The sequence below is a fragment of the Mobula birostris genome, chromosome 7 (genome assembly GCF_030028105.1).
Source record: "Mobula birostris isolate sMobBir1 chromosome 7, sMobBir1.hap1, whole genome shotgun sequence".
NCBI classification, from domain to species: domain Eukaryota; kingdom Metazoa; phylum Chordata; class Chondrichthyes; order Myliobatiformes; family Myliobatidae; genus Mobula; species Mobula birostris.
This window is the reverse complement of record NC_092376.1, coordinates 104,389,760-104,411,404: the sequence shown is the minus strand read 5'-3', so window position 1 is coordinate 104,411,404 and position 21,645 is coordinate 104,389,760. Positions and strand designations below refer to the sequence as shown.

The window sequence follows — 21,645 nt, the reverse complement described above, 5'->3', positions numbered from 1 at the left end:
AACCTCGTCCACCGTCCTCCCCGTCTCTCCTCCGACTCCCCCCCAAAAACCCCCGCACGTCCACTGTCCTCCCCGTCTCTCCTCTGACTCCCCCTAAAAACTCCTGCACGTCCACCGTCCTCCTTGTCTCTCCTCCGACTCCCCACCAAAAACCCCCGCATGTCCACCATCCTCCTTGTCTCCCCTCCAACTCCCCCCAAAAACCCCCGCACGTCCACCGTCCTCCTCGTCTCTCCTCCAACTCCCCACCGAAAACCCCGTCTCTCCTCAGATTCCCCACAAAAACACCTGCATGTCCGCCATCCTCCCCGTCTCTCCTCCGACTCCCCCCCAAAAACCCCCGCACGTCCACCGTCCTCCTCGTCTCTCCTCCGACTCCCCACCAAAAACTCTGTCCACCGTCCTCCCTGTCTCTCCTCCGACTCCCCGCCAAAAACCCCATCCACCATCCTCCCCGTCTCTCCTCCAACTCCGTCAAAAAACCCCGCACGTCTACCATCCTCCCCATCTCTCCTCCGACTCCTCCCAAAAACCCACGCACGTCCACCATCCTCCCCGTCTCTCCTCTGACTCCCCGCCAAAACCCCCGCACGTCCGCCGTCCTCCTCGTCTCTCCTCCGACTCCGTCAAAAAACCCCGCACATCCACCATCCTCCTCGCCTCCCCTCCGGCTCCCCCCAAAAACCCCCGCACGTCCACCGTCCTCCTCGTTTCTCCTCCAACTCCCCGCCGAAAACCCCGTCCACCTCCCTCCGCGTCTCTCCTCAGATTCCCCACAAAAACCCCCACATATCCGCCATCCTCCCTGTCTCTCCTCTGACTCCCCCCCAAAAACCCCCGCACGTCCACCGTCCTCCACGTCTCTCCTCTGACTCTCCACTAAAAACCCCATCCACCGTCCTCCCCGTCTCTCCTCCGACTCGTCCCCCCCAAAAACCCCCGCACATCCACTGTCCTCCTCGTCTCTCCTCCGACTTCCCGCCAAAAACCCCCGCACATCCACCGTCCTCCTTGTCTCTCCTCCGACTTCCCGCCAAAAACCCCCACACATCCACCGTCCTCCCCGTCTCTCCTCCGACTCGCCCCCCCAAAAAACCCCCGCACGTCCACCGTCCTCCTCGTCTCTCTTCCGACTCCCCACCAAAAACCCCGTCCACCGTCCTCCCCGTCTCTCCTCCGACTCCCCCCAAAAACCCCCGCACATCCGTCGTCCTCCCCGTCTCTCCTCCAACTCCCCTCAAAAACCCCTGCACGTCCTTCGTCCTCCCCGTCTCTCCTCCGACTCCCCGCCAAAAACCCCGTCCATCGTCCTCCCCATCTCTCCTCCGACTCCCCCCAAAAACCCCCGCACGTCCTTCGTCTTCCCCGTCTCTCCTCCGACTCCCCGTCGAAAACCCCCGCACGTCCACCATCCTCCCCGTCTCTCCTCCGACTCCCCCCAAAAACCCCCGCACGTCCACCGTCCTCCTCGTCTCTCCTCCGACTCCCCCCCAAAAACCCCGCCCACAGTCATATGATACAGCATTGTATCCGAAAACAAAACGATACATGACCATCCATTGGCTAATAGCACCCTGCTATCTCTAATAACCCAAGCAGCTGTCTTGTTTGAGACTGTCTCAGCATTCCCCAGTATAACATAACAAAAGAAGCCATTTTAAATTTAACAAAAAAGAAAGACCCCGTACACTGGATTTAGTAGTTAATAGGTTGTCCAATATAAACAGGGCTATTCCACGACATTAAATGACAGGAACTATATTGGCATGTTCTTCAGATTCTTTTTACATAAGAACGTCTTCTATGCTTCAACGCTCCTCAACAGAAGGCAATTTTACACCATCCTGTCAGACTTACAAATACAAGAGATCTATCACTGAAGACCCTAATCATTCAGAACATTTACTCTTATCATTGCTACCACCGGGAAGGCAGAAAATCCACTCTGAATGATTCAGGAACAGCTCCTTCCCCTCCACCACCAGATTTCTGAATGGTCCATGAACACTACCTCATTATTTCTTTTTTTTCTTGCACTATTTTTTGTTCTGCAATTTATAGTAATTTTATAACTTTGCATCATACTGCTGCCGCAAAACAAGTTTCACATCATAGAAGTAAATGATGCTAATTGTCATTCTGAAAGTAAAGAGGCAGCAAAAGAGAAAGAGGGTAGGAATTAATTGCTACTCTTTGGGTAACTAGACAGGTACAAGTAAAATTGGTCAGTGATAAAAGTTCAATGTAGATTTATTATCAAAGTACACGTGTCACCAAATAAAACCCTAAGATTCATTTTCTTGCGGGCGTACTCAATAAATCCAATAACCATAACAGAACCAATGAAAGATTGCACTGACATGACAGACAACCAGTGTGCAAAAGACAACAAACTGCATGAATACAAAAACATAGAAAAAAGGAAATAATAATATAAATAAATAAGCAATAAATAGAGGACATGAGATGAAGAGTCCTTGAAAGTGAATCCATAGGTTGTGGAAACAATTCAGTGATAGGGCAGGTGAAGTTACCCCTCTGATTCAACAGCCTGATGGTTGAGGGGCAACAACTATCTCTGAACCTGGTGGTGTGAGTCCTGAAGCTTCCTGATGGCCGCAGCAAAAAAGAGAGCATGTCCTGGGTCATGGGTCATGGGTACTGCTTTGCTGTGACAGCCCTCTGTGAGGATGGTAGGAAAGGCTTTACCTGTGATGGACTGGGCCTGCTCTTTTGAAGTACAACCACTGCTGAAATGCTGAAAACACAGCAGCCAATGTGTTGAGCAAGCTCTCTCAAGCAGGAAGGATGTGATAATCAAAAATATTTTTCCTTAAAAGAAAAAATTACTGAGGAATCAATAGTAGCCAACATATGAGGAATAAACTTCCATTCTTGCTCTTCTTTGAAATGGGATCCTTCAATTTCACCATATGAGAGGGCAGTGTTCAATTAGCCTCTCGAAACTTCAACACCTCTATCTACGCAACAGTTCCTCATTGCATTGAAAGTGCCAGCCCAACTCATCCCCCAGCATACACTGATAATCTGAATAGATGGTGGACAGCACTCTGATCAATAATCCCTTTTACTCTTTCTCAACTGGGATGTGTTTTTCTGTGAGATTAAAATACTTTTAATTCTTGAGGAACTTGCTTTAGAATTCAATAATGCTGAACACAGGACAAAACGTAAAAGGTTTAAAGCATATTCACATTCAGTCGATTCACTTCTGGTTACCAACTCCCTTATGCACAACCTGGAACTAATTGATTGACATATTGATTTAATGTGAGATATTGATACTCAACTGAAATGAAAGAACGATACTTGATCGAATGTCTAGAAATACAACATAATATCTGATTAGAAGCAGCTTATACTATGTCAGTGACTCTGGATGAAAACAGGTTCATCTACTGCTCTGGTTCATTTTATTAGAGAGAGGCTGCCAGTTAACAAGACTGTTTTGTAATGGGTTCTGCAGTCCCTCAAACCAGAATTAAATCAGTAGAATTCAATAATAAATTCACTTTTTCCAGCAGAATCCAAGATTTCTTTTTTAAGACACAAGTACTGCCAATCCAGAGATTAATGTGCAATGGCTCCAGAGTTCCATCTTAAACTTGGGCGCTGGTTGTGTGGAGTTTGCATGTTCTACCTGTGAATTTCTTCCCATTCCCCAACGACTTATGGGTTGGTAAATTAATTGCCCTATATGTAGGTGGATGCAGGGAGAATCTGGAGGAGAACTAAAGAGAATTGATGGTAATATGGGGAAAACAAATGGAGTTAATATAAATGGGTGCCTGAAGTTTCCATACTCAATTAGCGAATGCAGTCTGCACCATCAGTGGTACTAGGATATGTATATACGTTATATATTGGTGTAAACCGTTGCATACAGCTTTGCTCACTGTGATGCTTTTTCTATTTGTCCCATTGAATTTATGCTGGAACTCAAAGCAATCTCATTGCCCCACCAGTGTCCCTACTGTTGTACATTTACTATTTCGGTAATATTTGAGTAATTTTGCAAATATACCTTATTGCTTGACTAAGCATAATTCGTTGTTTACATAACTCATCACAGGTTATATGTATGAGGCACATGAATGGCATATGGCATTATTCCACCACATCACATGTGAGCACCTCACTAAAGTAAAAACAAAGAGTACACGTTTATTCCTGTCTCCTGTGCTTTTCCTTTGGTCAGTTTACGCAGTTACCAAACGTAACAGTGGCGATTTAAAATGAACCTAAGATGACTACCTAACTGTTAAAGCACAGTGAGATGCCTGAATAAAGAAAAAGCACAACATGTTTTCTTCGGAAGGGGAGAGACAGTCAAGTTAAAAACACAGGCAGTAGATGGGCGGAATTCACAGGTTCATAAACGTGGTTTATCATGATGATAATAAATCAAAAAGCAGAAATGGCAGGCTACATAGGAAAGGTAGATGAAAGATTGATTGCACAACGGATAACTGGATTATACATACTGAATAAATTGAGCAGTATCTTAAATCAAATGGAACACCAATGAGAAAAAAAGTTCCAGTTTTGCTGAGTGTAATTGGTGTGCAACAGCATAACATTTGCTTCAGTTTTACTACTCCAACCAAATGAGCTGAAATAAACTTTGCCAATATTGTGAAAGTAATGCAGGAATATTTAAAATGAAACCATTGTTGATTGCAGAACACTTTAGGTTTCAAAAGTGCAATCAAAAGGCACGGGAGTCCATTTCAGCTTACGGGGTTGAATTGAAGAAACTGTGTATTATGATCTCAGTAATGGGATTAATACACAGAGAGATTGTTAAGTTTTTTGGAATCAAACAAGAAAGAGTTTCTAACAGAAGCACAAGTCTTACTTAAAAGAGCAGCTGAAATTGCTGTATCAATGGAATCAGCAGCCAGAGATGCAGTTGAGTCGCAGTTAGGAATGAAAGTGAGTGTGAACAAAATTGCAGCATCAAAATGGAGGTCAACATGAGCCGAACAGATTGTGTTACTGTTGTGGCAAATACACCAGACCAATGCAGATTTAAAGGCAAAACTTGCAGAAATTGCAGCACAGTAGGACACATACAAAGAGCACGTGTGGCAGACAAAGATAAATGAACTGCATGGGTAAGAGAAAAAGATAAAAAGTCATGCTGCAGTTTCAAAAAGAGCACTAATCTGCATGCTGTTGAAACATATGATAAGGATGAGAGTGATATAGAACTGAGTAGCCTTAAGATTTAAAATGTGAAAACTAACAAGGGACAAGCAATATGGCTTGCACCTGAGGCGAATGGCAAATTAAAATAGAATGGGACACTGGCTCAACTATTTCAGTAATTTCACCAAATAGGTTTGAAAGGCATTTCATAGACACTGAACTGAAACCTTGCAGGTATCCAACTAACAACTTATACTGGAGAAAAGGTAACTCATGGGAATGACATTTGTACAGTGAAATACAGCAACCAACAAGCCATATTGGGCTTATATGTGGTAAAAACAGGAGGGACAACATTGTGGGGTTGCGATTGGCTGAGACAACTACAACTTGATTAGAGATCCATCCACTATTTGCATGCCACATCCCCTACAATAAAAACAACTGAAAGCAAATTAAGAAAAGTGTTGGATGATGCTACAGCAGCATTCAAGGACAGCATTAGGAAAACTCAGAAATACGAAGTGTAAAATAGTATTAAATGAAAATGCCACACCCAAGTTTTTCAAAGCCTGTCCAGTTCCTTATATTATATGCGATAAAATAGCCAGTCAGATAGATCACATAGAGGCTGAAGGAATTCTTTGCAGGGTTGAGTGGAGCCCAGTGGTCCCAGTCGCCAAGAAGAATGGGCCTGTCAGGATCTGTGGTGATTTTAAAGTCACCATCAACCCAGTACTGAAAGTAGATCAATACCCCCTGTCCAGAATTGAGGATATCGTTACAAACCTGTTTGAAGGAAAACACTTCAGCAAACTGGACTTAGCTGAGGTCTACCTATAAATAGAGATAGACGAAGAGTCAAAGTTTTTCCTCAGCATATACACTCACAAAAGGCTTTATTGCTACAATAGGTTTATTTTTGAAGCTACATCTGTATCCCCACTCTGGCAGAAAGCTACAGACCAGATGCTACATGGCTCTCCAGGCACTCACTGTTACCTGGATGACATCATTGTTACCGATGAGGATGACAAGGAACATCTCCAAAATATCAAGACTGTTTTAAAATAATAAGAACATTATGAAACACAGCATGATGCAACAAGTGTAAATTTCTGCAGTCACACTATTGACATACAAGATATACATAGGTGTACTGAGAAAATTCAGCCAGTGGTAGATGCCCCAAGGCCAAAGGACATGTTACAGTCGCGGTACTCTTTAGGGTTTGTCAATTAATATAATAGGCTCCTGCTAAACCTGGCTACTGTACTCCACTTCTTGAACTCATTATTACAGATCAGGAAGAAATGGCAATGGACAAAGCAGTGTGAAGTCGCTTTCCAAAGAGTAAAGGAAATGGCGACATCAAACACTGTTCTCATGCACGATGATCCCCATCATCCAACGGAAGCTTGCCTATAATGTCTCGCCTTATGGTATGGTATAGGTGCAGTCATGTCACAGTATGAGAGGCGGAAGTGAAAGCCCCATAGCTTTTGCATCACGTTCCCTTGCTGCTGCAGAGAAAAGTTAAGCACACATCGACAGAGAGACCTTGAGTCTGATTTCAGGGGTGCTGGCGTAAAACATTTCAACCTGTACGTGTATGGGAATGAGCTCTCCCTCATTAGAGGGAAAGTCCATTTTCAATCCACAGAAGGGGGCTCCACAAACAGCCACAACACAAGTGCAGAGATGGGCTCTGTTTCTTGGAGGACACAAGTACAAAATTGAATTCAAGAGGATGACTAATCATGGAAATACCAATGGATTGTCCTGTACAACATTGGAAAAGGAAAAAACTGAAAAAAATTACAAAAAGAAAACACTTCTCTTGACACATTCTCCCTATGACAAACTGAATGTCTCCATATCATGGCAGAGATGATTCAAAAGGAAATCAGAAAGGGTCCCACACTGTCTCAGGTCAACATGACAACCCAAAATGGCTGGAATGTGCAGCAGAAATCCAAGTTCACAGTGCAGATTGAGAGCTGTTGAACCACTTAAGCTGACAAGTGTAAGAGGTGCTTAATTACATTTTGGTCGTCATGATCAAATGAAAGTGTTGGCTCCAGGCATTGTCTGGTGCCCAGGGACAGATCAGCAGATCAAGCAGCATGCCATGCACTTTTCAGGATACCAACATGTCCAGTAGAAAGCTGTCCAGAGCTGTCAGAACCACTTTCTGCAGTCCCAAGTCAATTCGTACAATGGCCACCATTGAAGCCCTCCAACCTGAGATTGCTTAAAACATAGAAAAAACAGAAAACCTACAGCACAATACAGGGCCTTCGGCCCACAAATTTGTGTCAAACATCTCCCTACCTTAGAAATTACTAGGGTTACCCATAGCCCTCTATTTTTCTAAGCTCCATGTACCTATCGAGGAGTCTCTTAAAAGACCATATCGTATCTGCTTCCACACAGTCCCCGGCAGCCCATTCCACATAATCACCACTATCTGCATAAAAAACTTACCCGTGACATCTCCTCTGTACCTACTCCCAAGCCTCTTAAACCTGTGCCCTCTTGTGACAGCCATTTCAGCCCTGGGGAAAAGCCTCCGACTATCCACACGATCAATGCCTCTCATCATCTTATACACCTCTAATTTTGCTAAGATTTCACAGCTATAAGTCTCACCCACCAAGCAGGGTGATTGCTCCTGTTTGGAAAGATATCCATTGTGTTACGAACCCACAGTTTTCCTTTACTGTGGACTGTTATTTTAAGAGCACCTGAATGAGGTGGGACTATGTGGTTCACTGACTGACTTGCAGCTTGTTTAACTTGAGGGGGAGAGGGGGAGAGGGGGAGAGGGGGAGAGGGGGAGAGGGGGAGAGGGGGAGAGGGGGAGAGGGGATGTGGATATGGAACAACCCAACAGACAAGATCTAAAGTGACTGTTACCTCATTTTACCATTGTGGAATCTGTGGAATACTTTCATTTACCTGTGGAATTGGACATAACCACCTTTTCTCTACATTTCACCCTGGATTACAAATATCTCTCTCCTATCATACATTCTGTGGATGAACTGAACTTTCCTACTTTACCATCTCAAAACTCTGAGCTTTGTATCCCCAAGCTTAACTTAGTTTGGGAGCTATATTACACACATATATACATATAAACAAAGTTAATATTTGTTTATCTTGGTTAAGTTATGATGTTATAAGTAGATACTAATAAAGATAGTGGTTTTAACATTAAAACCCAACTCCGTGTGAAATCTCTTGCTGCTGGTTTATTTCCAAACGTTACAGTTCGTAACAATTGAGACTAAGAAATCCCCTGCCATGATTAAATCTATAGACTGAAATGAGGCGGTTTAAATTTTACTAGGTGTGACTGTCTATATAGTAGCTGAATTATATAGTATACTCTACCACAATATCATCTTTTCCCTGGTAAGGAAATAAGTAAGAATTGCATTGCAGGTGTCTAGTATTGACTCAGTTGGCCAAAAATATCACAGTTCTACTAATATTCTGTGATTAATACTTCCTCTTTCTCTAATTATAGTGTAGCCAATGACTGTTGCAAATCTGGGCGGTTTTCTATTCCATTTGTCACATCACTTGGTCCTAGTTCCATTTAACGTTTAAAAGTGGGTATGCACGATACATTTTTGAAATCTGCAGTTGACAAATCCTAATAAACAGTGAGACTTCAAGAAGGCAAAGATAGACGGAGTGAATTGGCAGATACATGGTGGCTGAAGTAGAAATACAGGAAAGGGTGAGGTGTACAAAGAGAGACATCATGGACTAAGTGGTATATTTCCAAAGGCTGTGCAAAATGAGAGACTTCAGGGTGGCACTGTGCGTTAATCCTTGAAAGAGGCATGGCATGCTAAGTGAGGTTTAACAATAGAAGTATTACAGCACAATCACTAGGATGATATGTTATATCTGATTACAAGTTTAGGATTGCAACCAATTTTGGTCATCACAAAGGACGCTCTTGGTGAGGGTACAGAAAAGAATGGCTCCTGGGAAGAAGGTTTCAGCTACAAGGTTTTGAATGGGAGGCTGGAGTTGCTGGAGTTGCTGGAAGCAACGAAGGTTGAGAGGAGAATGGATTAAGGTGCACGTACAAAACTACAATAGGTTTTGACATTGTTAATAACAGGAAGCTATTCCTGTTAGCATTTGTTTCAAGAACAAGGGTCACAAGTTTAAAATACTGGGCAGAAGGTATGTGGGAAGTGAGAAAAACCTTTTACCTCTCACACATGCAGTAGTTATGTCTAGAATTCAATAAATGGTGAAAAAAGCAAAATCAATCTGTGAAACCATAAAGGAATTAGATGGCTGTCACTGTTGAGAAAGTAATTTGGAGGGGTATGGTATCTTCCTGTACCATAATAAATCTGTGATTCAAGTTATCCCTATAATAAACTGTTTGAATCGAGTTACACAAACCCTACCGCAGCCAATGGCAACTCGTATTCTGTAATCTAAATCTTTTCCATTTCATCTTACATTTCTGTTGTTCAGTGTTCAGCATCAAGAGAATTTTTTTTCTTATCTTCAACCTTGACTGTTACTGAATCCTACACTCAGCACTGGTTGCTGAGAGGCCAACATTTCATACAATATATCATATTTACATTACCTTTCATTCAATATATCATTTGTATCCTGTAACCAATATCAACATCCTTCTCTTTCCACAATGCTCTCTCTTCCTACATTGCATGCTGTACTTACTCATTTTTCTGGATCTGTAAAACATGGTCACTTCCTTCAGCGATGACTCGGATCTCTGCCCATGTCGGATGCTGGGTGCATGGGAAGGGAGGGTGAAGACAGGAATGAAAGAGAAAAACACCCCAGATGTAATTTATTGAGTTGTAGATTGAGTCATTTGAAGTAACTGGTCTCCGTTGCACCAATTTCCAGCCACTAAATATTGGTAGCTTTTCCAGGCCGGAAGACCCTTATCTGCATCTATTAAATGTCCGTCTTCAGGCATAGTTCTGCAAACATGACCCACTCTTTCAGTTGCACACTATGCAAAGTGACAATCCCTGTCAATATGAGAATGGGCTCACCGAAAATAAAACATTTGGGAAAAAAACTTGCACTTATATCCAGAGCACTGAACATTCTGTAGCAAACTATGGCCTACTTCTCCATGGTCACAGTCCTGGGCTGGAAAAAACTAGTGGCAGAAATGTGCACAGCAAGATCCCACAAGCAGTAGAATGACTGAGTGAGCAGGTATCCCACAGCAGGCAAAGATTTGGATATTTGTCTTGACAACAGAGACAAGTCCCTCCTTACTACCAAAGAGTGCTGGGGGATGTTTTAATCCATCCAATGAGTACACACGTTGCCATACACATGTACAAATTAGATACAGCTGCAGACCACTAGGTTGCTTGCCATTTAATATGATTGTGATTGATTCAGCTGTGACTTCAACCCAAGATGTTCACCTCCTTATGAAAAATTAAGATATATTTGTATTAAAATATACAAATATTGCTTTCCCTTGGAGGAAAGGAGTCGCAAAGACTCACCACCCTCCAAGAAAGTGATTGCTTCCATTATACCTTCATTGGGGGACCCATATTTTTAAAGAGTGACAGCTATTTCTGTATTCTTTCATCCTCACCACATCCATCCTGTCAAGATCCCTCAGGAATTTATGTTTCAATTAAACCCCTCTCATTTTTTCAATCTCTAGTGAGCAGAAACCGGGTCTCCCCAACCTTTCATCAAAGGCAACCCACCAATTCCAAGCAATTTCAGTTAAATGTCTTATCCAGAAAGATACTAGTTTAATATTGACCTCGATTATAAGCTCTGTATACATGGCTTTCTGGCCTGAATTAAATTTTTTACAACCTAATTAAAACATCTGGTAAATTAAAAGAAATGCATAAAATGCAAATTAGAAATAGAAAATGCATTTTTTGTTTTCATTTTAGATTTCCAGCATCTACAGCAGGGTTCCCAACCTTGTTCATGCTATAGAACCCTATCTTTAACAAAAGAGTCCATGGACCCCAGGTTGGGAACTCCTGATCTACCATCGGTTTGATTTTCATTTATGTGTTGAATACACTGGATGCCTCTTCCAGAAACATTTAATCTGAAGAAGCCCTGCTCTGTTCCGTCTTTCTCTCTTGAATTTTTTACCCTCTGTTTCTCAGTTTTGATGAAGGGTCTTTGACCTGAAACCCCTGCTGTATTTCACTTCCCACAGAACTGACATATTATTTGCTGATCTTATGATTTGCATCTGGCCTCACTGTGGCAGTGCAGAAGACAAGAATACTAGTTCTTGTTCTAGCCCTAGAGTTATTCAGAGTGAGAACAAGTTCTGCCAGGTGGTTGAGAGTTTTGCTGGAAGGAAATGGGTTGGGTCTTTGTTCCAGAAAGAAGCAGAAGGCCCCAAGACTTTTCTGACTGGCAAATGGAAGTGTATAGAGACTAGATACCCATGTTGGGACCAGGGAATTGGAAGTTGGCAGAATGGTGGAGGACATGAACAATGCCTTGGTATGGTCAAGGAAGGCATTGTATAGGATAGGGGAAATAGGATAGAGTTGAGATATGAGAAGATAAGTTTGGTGGAGCAAGAGCAATCAGATCTAACATCTCTACCAAGAAAGTCCTGCTTGTGGATCATAGATAAGAGACAGAAGTGGGCATTCTGAGGTTGTGGCACCATCATGTTGGAGAGTTTGGAGAGGAGATTTCCTGCTGTGATGAGATCAGCAAAGGTCTGAGAGACAGTTGTTTTGTGTTTATTCATGGGATCGCTGTCCAGGGGAAGGCAAAAGAAAGTATCCGAGTGCTGCAGTCTGGCTTCTGCGAATTAGAGGTCTATCCACCAAACTACAATGTCACCACCCTTGTCTGCAGGTTTGCGTACTTGGTCAGGATTCGTCTGAAGTGCATGGAGTGCTCCATATGTGGAAGAGGGGAGTGGAGAAGTCAACATGTGACAACCAGAAATGAAAAGGTCTTGAGAGGACAAGAGGCCAGAAGGAGGAATCCAAGTGGAAGTGCTGGAGAATGAGAAAGGGCTATCCGTGGGGAGTCAGAATTCCTTGCCAAAGGAACAGGCATTAAGGTAAAGACAGCAAGAGAAGTGTCTGGCATCACATTGGGCTCGGAAATCAGTGACAGAAATGTTTTGGGTGGCACTGGGGCTGGGATAATGGGATTAGCGGAGGCCAAGGGAATCAGTAGGCTGGAAGAGATGGGAAGCAAGAAGGCCCTTGTAAGGTGTTAGGGGTCTGATTCAGAGCACAGAGCTGGTGAGAGAATGGAGCATCAAGAGTCTGGGCCTAGGGAAGGGACTTCCTGGAGCCTTTTTTCCATATACCTTCTAATTTTTCTGTTCCCCAAACTACAACCCCAAAGGCAATGTAAAAGGTTCAAGTGTGTTGCAGTTAACTTGGAGCAGAATGGGTACTCCCTGCATTGTTTTGCTCAACTAGCAGTGAACAAGGCACTTCACTCACCCAGGCTGAAGGGTGCATGTTGAGCTGAATGAATAGTCAGGGCCAGAATCTGATCTGCATAACCACAGGCAGACTCAATATCTCCCCACTAATTGCTGTTGTTAAATTGGATAAACTGAAATGTGATCTTATCGAGGTGTATGAAATAATCAGAGATATAGACAGAGTGAATACACTCTAATTTTTTCCATGGTTGGGTGAATCAAGAACCAAAGGGCACGGGTTTATGATGAGATGGAAAATGTTTCATAGGTAGAAGGGAACTTCTGTACAGAGAGGGCCATGAATATATGGAATAAGCTGCCAGATGAGGTCATTAAGGTAGGCACAGTAACAATATTTAAAAGACATTTGGAAAAGTACATGAAAGGTTTAGAAGTTTATGGACCAAACATCAACAAATGGGACCAGCTTGAATGGACATCTTGGTTGCCCATGGGTCAGTTGGGTCTTTTATGCGCTGTAGGACTCTATGGTTCCATGAAATCTCACAAATAGGCTATTTGGTCCATCATCTCCATGCCAAACATCAAGCACTTCCACTTCGCTGTGGAAGGCACTCGCAGTATGGTGGAAGTTTCAGGTGTCAGGGGTCAAGAAATGTGTGAAGTTACCATAACTAGACAGAAAGTTCTTGGGAAAATGCAAGCTCTGAAAGTAGATAAGTCACCTGGACCAGATGGTGTACATCCCAGAGTTCTGAAAGAGATGGCTTAAAGAGATCATAATGATCTTTACAAATTTACAAGATTCTGGAATGGCTCTGGAAGACTAGAAATTGACAAACATCACACAATGCTTCAAGAAGGCAGAGAGGCAGAAAAAAGGAAACTAGAGGCCTGTTAGTCTGACCTCAGTGGTTTGGAAGATGTTGCAGTCGATTATTAAGATCTCAGGGTACTTCGAGGTACATGATAAAATAGACTGTAGTCAGCATGGTTCCTCAAGGAAAAGAATGATCTGATAAATCTATTGGAATTCTTTGAAGAATTAACAAGCAGGATAGACGAAGGAGAATCAGTTGATGTGCACCTTGATTTTCAGAAGGCCTTTGATGAGGTGCCACACATGAGGCTGCTCAAGAAGTTATTAACATGATATTAGAGGAAAGATTCTAGCATTGATAAAGCAGTGTCCAATTGACAGGAGGCAAAGAGTGGGAATAAAGGGAGCCTTTTCTGACTGGCTGCCAGTGACTAATGGTGTTCCACAAGGATCTGTGTTGGGACTGATTCTTTTTACATTACACTGTATGTCAATGATTTGGATAATGAAATTGATGGCTTTATTACAAAGTTTGCATACAATATGAAGATAGGTGGAGGGGCAGGTAGTTTTGAGGAAGCGGAGAGGCTACAGAAGGACGTAGACAGATTAGGAAAGTGAGCAAAGAAATGGCAAATGGAATACAGTGTTGGGAAGTGTATGGTTATTCATTCTGGTAGAAGAAATGAAAGACAATACAGACAACACAGCAAGTCCAGTTGCCTTCATTTATTACTGCTTGATAAATAGAAGGGTTGATTATTTTCTAAGTGGAGAGAAAGTACAAAAAACTGAGGTGCAAAGGGACTTGAAAGTCCTTGTGAAGGGTTCCCTAAAGGGTAATTTACAGGCTGAGTCTGTGGTGAGGAAGGTAAATGCAATGTTAGCATTCATTTCAACAGGACTAGAATATCAAAGTAAGGATGTAATGTTGAGACTTTAAAAAGTGCTGGCGAGGCTCATTTGGAGTAATGGTGGTTTCAGTGAGGGGTGACCTCATTGAAACCTATCAAATGGTGAAAGGCCTTAAGAGAGTGGATGTGGAGAGGATGTTTCCTGTGGTGGGAGAGTCTAGGGTCAGAGGACACAGCCTGAGAATAGAAGGCATCATTTTAGAGCAGAGATGGAGAGGAATTTCTTTAGCCAGACAGTGGTGAATATGTGGAATTCTTTGCCATAGGCAGCTGTGGAGGCCAAGTCTTTATGTACATTTAAGGCAGAGGTTGATAGATTCTTGAGTGGTCAGGGCATGAAGGGATACAGGGAGAAGGCAGGAGATTGGGACCAAGAGGAAAATTGGATCAGCCATGATGAAATGGTGAAGCAGACACCAAGGGCCAAATGGCCAAATTCTGCTCCTAAATCTTATGGTCTTATTGTCTCACTATTCTCCACAATCCCCAACCCACGACAGCCTCCCCTCCCACCTTGATTCTACCACTCACCTACACACTGAGATTCCTTTATTGCAGCCAATTAAACTTCCAACCCATAGGCCTTAGGGATGCGGGAGAAAAACTGAGCAACCCACACTGTCACAGAGAGACAGCATGCAAACCCCACACAGACAGCACCAGAGGTCACCAGAGCCCTCACAGCAGCTCTATTATCTTCTGGCACTCTGCACACTTCTGTTCTCTAACACAGAATTATGAAATTATCAGGAAAAATTAATGGCAAGGTTAGAATGTTGGCCGGCAAAGATGAAGTGCTTTTCAGCACGAGGAAGAAATTTTGAAGGTATTCTGACCCTCTAAAATCATAGCACATGACTCTGGGCAGGGTGGACTCATGTGCCTCCATTTTGGCTTGGTGCCTTCAGCATTGAACCTTTGCACAGAGGATCCAGCCATGGAGGAACCAGCTGTGTAACCTGTCCTCAAGGGTTTCCTGCAGAGTCATCACAAGGTAAAAACCTATCTTATCAGCACATCAACCACAAATTAATAAGTTACACATTATTATTAGGTCTAGGCAGTATCCAGTTTGCCAGTTGCACCTTGGGGTATTGAATAAATATCCTATTCTCAATTAGTGTTGGAATTTGTCACCTGATAATTGGAATAAAACAAAACAAGTGGTTATTAATATAACACGGCATAACTGCCCTGTTACTGAGTTAACCTGATTACTGAATGAGCTTTGTTACGTGGGACGTTAAATGATCTGACTTGCCTAATACATTGTCAAGCGGTTTGTTCTTTGGCCTAACTAACATGATGGGATAGTTATCAGATGAACTTCCTGTACCTGCTTGTGAGACGGAACGCTTTCCAGAGGACCTGAGCTGAGCCACTGGGGCACCATTATTTCATACTTTGTGATGTGGTCGTACTTGTGCATCTTTGGCTTCAGGTTACTGGTTCGCCCTGGGAAGCAAGAAAAGGACATGTAAGTTGGCAGACAGGTCACGTTCCGAGAATCTGCAGCAAATGTTTCCCTCTACAGACTTAAATTTTTGCCCGCTAATTCATCCCCCCAATGTTGATTGTGATTGCACTGCTGACAATCATCTCTTCGACTTCAACAAAGCAAATGTGGTCAAATGCAGACAGGGTAATTGATGTTTCTGTGCATATACCCCGATAAATTGGCAAGTGACACTGCTCTTCCTCACTCCACCTCCAGCCCACTTCAGCCTGAACTTCCCTACAACTCCACAGAACAGAGAACAAGACAACACAGGATTACGCCATTTGGCCTACAACTGTCTGTGCAAAACAACTCTCAAGCAAAGTAATCCCAATCTATTCCCTCCTATTCATGGATCCATTGAAACATGCCTTAAACATTGCTATCACATTTGCTTCTACCTCTTCCCCTGGCACCATGCCTCAGGTACCTACCCTCCCCTGGCACCATGCCTCAGGTACCTACCCTCCCCTGGCACCATGCTTTGGGTACCTACCCCTTCCCCTGGCACCATGCTTTGGGTACCTACCTTCCCCTGGCACCATGCTTCAGGTACCTACCCTCCCCTGGCACCATGTTTCAGGTACCTACCTCTTCCCCTGGCACCATGCTTCGGGTACCTACCTCTTCCCCGGCACCATGCTTCAGGTACCTACCCTCCCCTGGCACCATGCTTCGGGTACCTACCTCTTCCCCTGGCACCATGCTTCGGGTAGCTACCCCTTCCCCTGGCACCATGCTTCAGGTACCTAAAACTCACTGTGTAAAATAAAACTTGTCTTGTAAATCTTCTTTCATGCTCCCACCTTAAAACAATGCCCACTAATATATGACATTTTGACCCTAGTGGGAAAATAGCTCTAATCATCTGTCTTCGCTATGCCACACATAACTTTATACACATCTATCCGATCACCCCTCAGCCTCTGGCACTCCAGAAAAAAAAACCATCCAAGTCTGCCCAATCTTTCCTTATAATTAACACACTCCAATTCTGACAACACCCTTTTGAATATTTCTCGAACACCGCCACATTATTCCTGTAATGCAGAACTGCACCAAATGTGAAATGTTTTATACAACTTTATTTTTTTTTAATTTATTGAGAATGAGCACAGAACAGACCCTTTTGGCCCTTCAAGCCTTGCCACCCAGCAATCCCCCGAACTTAATTCAGCAGATTAGGAATCTTTTTCTTTACTTCAGATCAAAAGAGAACTGAAGCCAATGTTAGGGCCTCTCTCCTCTCATCTGATCCTTGCCCAACATAAGGGATGTGATTGCACTGGAGAGAGCAATCATAGGATGTTGTTTGGGATGCAGTATTTCAGTAATGGGGAGAAACACAAGATTGCCCTCCAGCAATCATCTCCACCTTCACCCAACACCCCTCCACTCCTAGCTGGTTCTATCTGCCCTTTGTTTTGCCTGCTTCAGCCCATCACCTATCCGTCTATCTGTCAACTCCACCCCTCCCCTTTCCCCACCTGGCTCCATCTGCCCATCGTCCTTCATCCTTCTTCAATCCACCAATTACCTACTAATCCCTAGCTCACACTTCCCACTTTCCTTATTACACAGGCATCTTCTCCCTCAAGTCTGTCCTTATATAGAACCTTGACCCAAAACATCGACAATTTCTTCCCCACAAAATCCTCCACCTACAAATTTGTTTTTTTTTCGCTCCTGTAATGCCCTGGTTCACATTTTTACTGTTATACTGTTAGTATTTCATTTAGCAGTTCTGTAAGAGCTGTCTGTTCTGCTGTCAGCCTGTTTGGATTATTGTTGAAGATAAGGAGTGATGAAGATTGTGTGCCATCCAATTAGGATCGTGGAACTGTGGGGAGGTTGTTCTGGTGAGGGACACTAAGGTTGGTCTTGGGGTTTTTTTGTTCAGTGGGAGATGAAGATAGAAGATGCTGGAGAAAACAGGTCGTAGGATTCGATGAAGACAGGTGCCGAGATTCATTGACGATCGGTGAATATGGTGAAACGTTGAGCTCCAACTTGTGCACATTTGACTGTTTAATTAAAATGGGCCCTTTTATTTTTGTTTTTCTTTACTAACCCTTTAGTTAAGATTCATAAATATGGTTCCTTTTACCGTATGTAGTATGTTGTCAGTTATTTCATGGCACTAATTTGTAGCAGGGTAGCAAATTACACAGTGTCCACACAAACCGGGGTTTGGGATGGGAGAGCAGTCTCAATCTCACTGGTTTGGCGGAACCGGAGAGTGTCTTCCCTAGATTTACGCTGTCAAGGAAACCGGGGGGGGGGGGTTCATTCCTTTTGCTTGATTCCAGCATTTGGAGTCTCTTGTCTACGTGAACATAAGAATCATGATTGTTACATCACGAGGGGCCAAATCACGAGGGGCACAGAAAGATGGAATGTGCTCAGTATTTCTCCAGTGGTTATGGAATCATTGTTGTAAGATGAGAGGGGAAAGATATAACAAGAACTTGAGGGGCAACTTTATTTACTCACAATGATTGCTATGTATGCAGGATGAGCTGCCAAATGAAGTTGCTGAGGCTGGTGTAACCACAATAACATTTGAAAAGACAGTTGGATAGGTACATGGATTAAAAAGGTTTAAAAGGTTATGGCCCAAACACGTGCAAATTGGGCTAGCTTGGATGTGGCATCGTGGTCAAGATGAACCAGTTTGACCAAAGGGCTTGTTTCCATGCGACATAACTATGACTGTCCAGTTAGCTACGTAGAACAGCTGTAAGTAATCCTGAGTTCTCTGGTATGACTCCATGCTAAACTAGCCTGAATTTATGGTTACTACCACAATGCACAAATTAATTTACACTTTTACATTACTTAATGCAAACCAAGTATGTAATTAATTGACTACCAGGTAAGGCTTAGGATGCAAACTTGCCTGCAAGTGTAGTTGTTGATCTACCTGAGGTGAAGCTCTCAGTAAATGCACAAGGAAGAAATGAGGACAAGATCGTTCTGATAAGATGTGATGAAGCAAGACGAGAGGAAGTGCGTGTGTGACAGGAAACATCAGCACAGACTGGTGAAGACAAACAGGTTGCTTTCGCATCTTAGGTTCTCTGTAGTTCCATGTATTACTCAGCACTCACCCACTCTCATTAACCCTTCTGTTAACCAGTAGCACTAATACAAGAGCAAAATACACATGAACACACAAAGGAGCCCATGAACTTCAGAACATTAACAAGTGCCACGATGCTTGTTCATAGATGTGTTGTCAACACAGGGATTCAATGAGTCTGACCTGTTCAAGCTCAACACCATTATTGTCTAATTGCCCCACCCTAGAATATATTAATTTGTCTGCTAATCTTGTAGAATTTATTCATCACATTCAGCTTTCCTGTGACTTCCTGATTTTCTCCCCTGGAGGAGCAGCGGAAGACAGAAAAGCCAATATTTCCAAACGTTCGTGTGTGGCTGTGGTTCAGAACACTATTACACTACATATTCCAACACAACCTCAAGCTCAATTCAGTACATGCCATTCTGCAAACTGAAACTGATAACTGCTTCGGATAAGTTGATCGTGCAGATGCATTACCAAATATAAATAGCAAATTCAGATGATGTTGAAGATTTTAAAAAAGCTGTATAATATTATTATAATCTCACACTCTGAAAAGGGCTATCTGGCAAAATTGCTGTATGTCAGGTTATACTCCAGATTAACCTACTCCCAGCTCATCTTTACCTCACTTTATTGACAAAACTTTCAAGGCTTTATTTGGCAAAGGAACTTTAAAAAAGGTGGGGATATTTGGGAGACAGCTGTCAAGACAGGTCACTGGGGCTTAAGACAAGACAAAATGTCAATTTTACTACAGCAGAGTTGTTTCCCCAGATTAAACATTCCCATGTCAAGAGTTCAAATCTAGAGACATTCTCCTTGAGTACTGTGTACAATTTTGGTCTCCATATTGTGTGAGGGATGTGTAAACACTGGAGAGAGAAAGGTGACTTGACTCAGTCCAGGTCTGCAGGATATGAGCTATGAAGAAAGATTGAAAGAATTCAATCTTTTTAGCCTAAGTAGACATAGGATGAGAGAAGACATGATAGAAGTGTTCAAAATCATTAAGGGCATAAGTAAATTGGATGTCAGCTGCTGCTTCAAAATTAATCCAACACCAAGGGCACACGGCCATAGGTGGAGACTGGTTAAAGGAAGATTTCAGACTAACATCAGGAAGCATTTCTTTACACAGTGAGTTGTGGACACATGGAACAAACTACCTAGTTATGTATTTAAGAGTAGTACCTCAGATAGTTTCAAATCTAAATGTGCTAGTTATTTCAACACACTATGTGAATAAGAATTTGGCAAACTTTGTTGGGCTGAATGGCCTGTTCTTGTCAAAACCTTTGCTCTAACGTTCACGGTGAGCAGACCTTTTGCCCTGATTCCTGGGCTCCTGCCATGAGGTATTCATGTTTCCAAGTTAAACCCCAAGCTGTGGAATATCAGCCTCAGCCGAGTGCCTGCACTGAATAAGTGGGCTCCCCATGGACAACATAAATATCCACAAATCTCCCAGATCTCAACCTCCCTGTGAGCCCGTGACAGGGATAAGTACAACTGTCCCAGTAGAATGAACAGGGGAAATTTGTTGCCTGACGAATCCAAGCTGGGTTTGGATTAAACTTAATTCAATTTGGTTTTAATTATGTATTTTAGTCCTTTAACCTGCAAAAATATTCACTGATTTTTATGAAAAATATTTCTATATGAGAAAAAGACTTTGAATGTCTGTGAAGGCAAATGAATACAGGAAAATAGGGGCAGGAGTAGGACATCAGGTCCCTCAGGACAGTGCTAACACTCAATATACCCCAGCAAGTTGCCCTCCACCAGAAGGAATTCCAGAGATTCACCACATCATGCAAGAAGAAATTCCAACTTCCTTCAGATTTAACTAACTGCCCACTTACCTGGTAATGATACTCTTGTTCAACCTATTCTAAGTGCAGCTGCCTATCTACACTGCAGCATAAAGTGGAATAGATACAAACAACAACATATACCATCTCTGTCTCTGTGCTACTCTCAGAACATTGTCGAAACATTTAGAAAAACACTTGAATGACCAACTGCAAGAAGTCTACACATCAAATGAAGGTAAATGGGACTAGTATAAATATGTAAAATGGGACTAGTATAGATAAGTAAAATGGTTAGTATAACAATGATGGGCTGAAAGGTCTGATGTACAACTCTGCATACCTATAGACCTATGGATATCAATTCTTTGTTCACTAGGTTGGAGGCACTGTTCCTAATGCACATATTCCTACATAAAGCTTTGATCTTATAACTTTGCAGTTACTGTGCTTTTTACCACCCTGTTACTGCAGTGTAAAACAACAAGTTATAACAATGCAGAAACTGTTACACCGCAAAGCTGCCCCAAGTATCACCAACCAGAAATAATTGACTAGAAACCACATGACGACACCTTAAGACTGGTACCCAAAAGGTTTATTGGAAGGCAAACGTTTTAAGGAACTTAATAAAAGAAATAAAGGACCATAAGACTATAAGATATAGGAGCAGAATTAGGCCATTTGGCCCATCGAGTCTGCTCTACCATTTCATCATGGCTGATCCATTTCCCTCTCAGCCTTAATCTCCCATCTTCTCTCTATATTCCTTCTTAACCTGACTAATCAAGAATCTATCAACCTCTGCCTTAAACATGCCTAGTGTCTTGGCCTCCACAGTCACTGTGGGAATGAATTCCACAGATTCACCACTCCAGCTAAAGAAATTCCTCCTCAT

At 42.8% G+C, this 21,645-nt stretch overlaps 1 protein-coding gene across 1 annotated transcript in view; it reads right to left on the bottom strand.

Annotated features, from left to right (window-relative positions):
- Positions 1 to 21,645, bottom strand: part of adam19b (ADAM metallopeptidase domain 19b) — a 207,509-nt gene that overhangs the window by 143,052 nt on the left and 42,812 nt on the right. Inside the window, exons 2-3 of the mRNA XM_072263558.1 lie at positions 15,684 to 15,802; positions 9,898 to 9,968 (exon numbers count right to left, since the gene is read on the bottom strand). Coding sequence (XP_072119659.1) covers positions 9,898 to 9,968; positions 15,684 to 15,802 — 190 coding nt within the window. The remainder of the gene's footprint in view (positions 1 to 9,897; positions 9,969 to 15,683; positions 15,803 to 21,645) is intronic.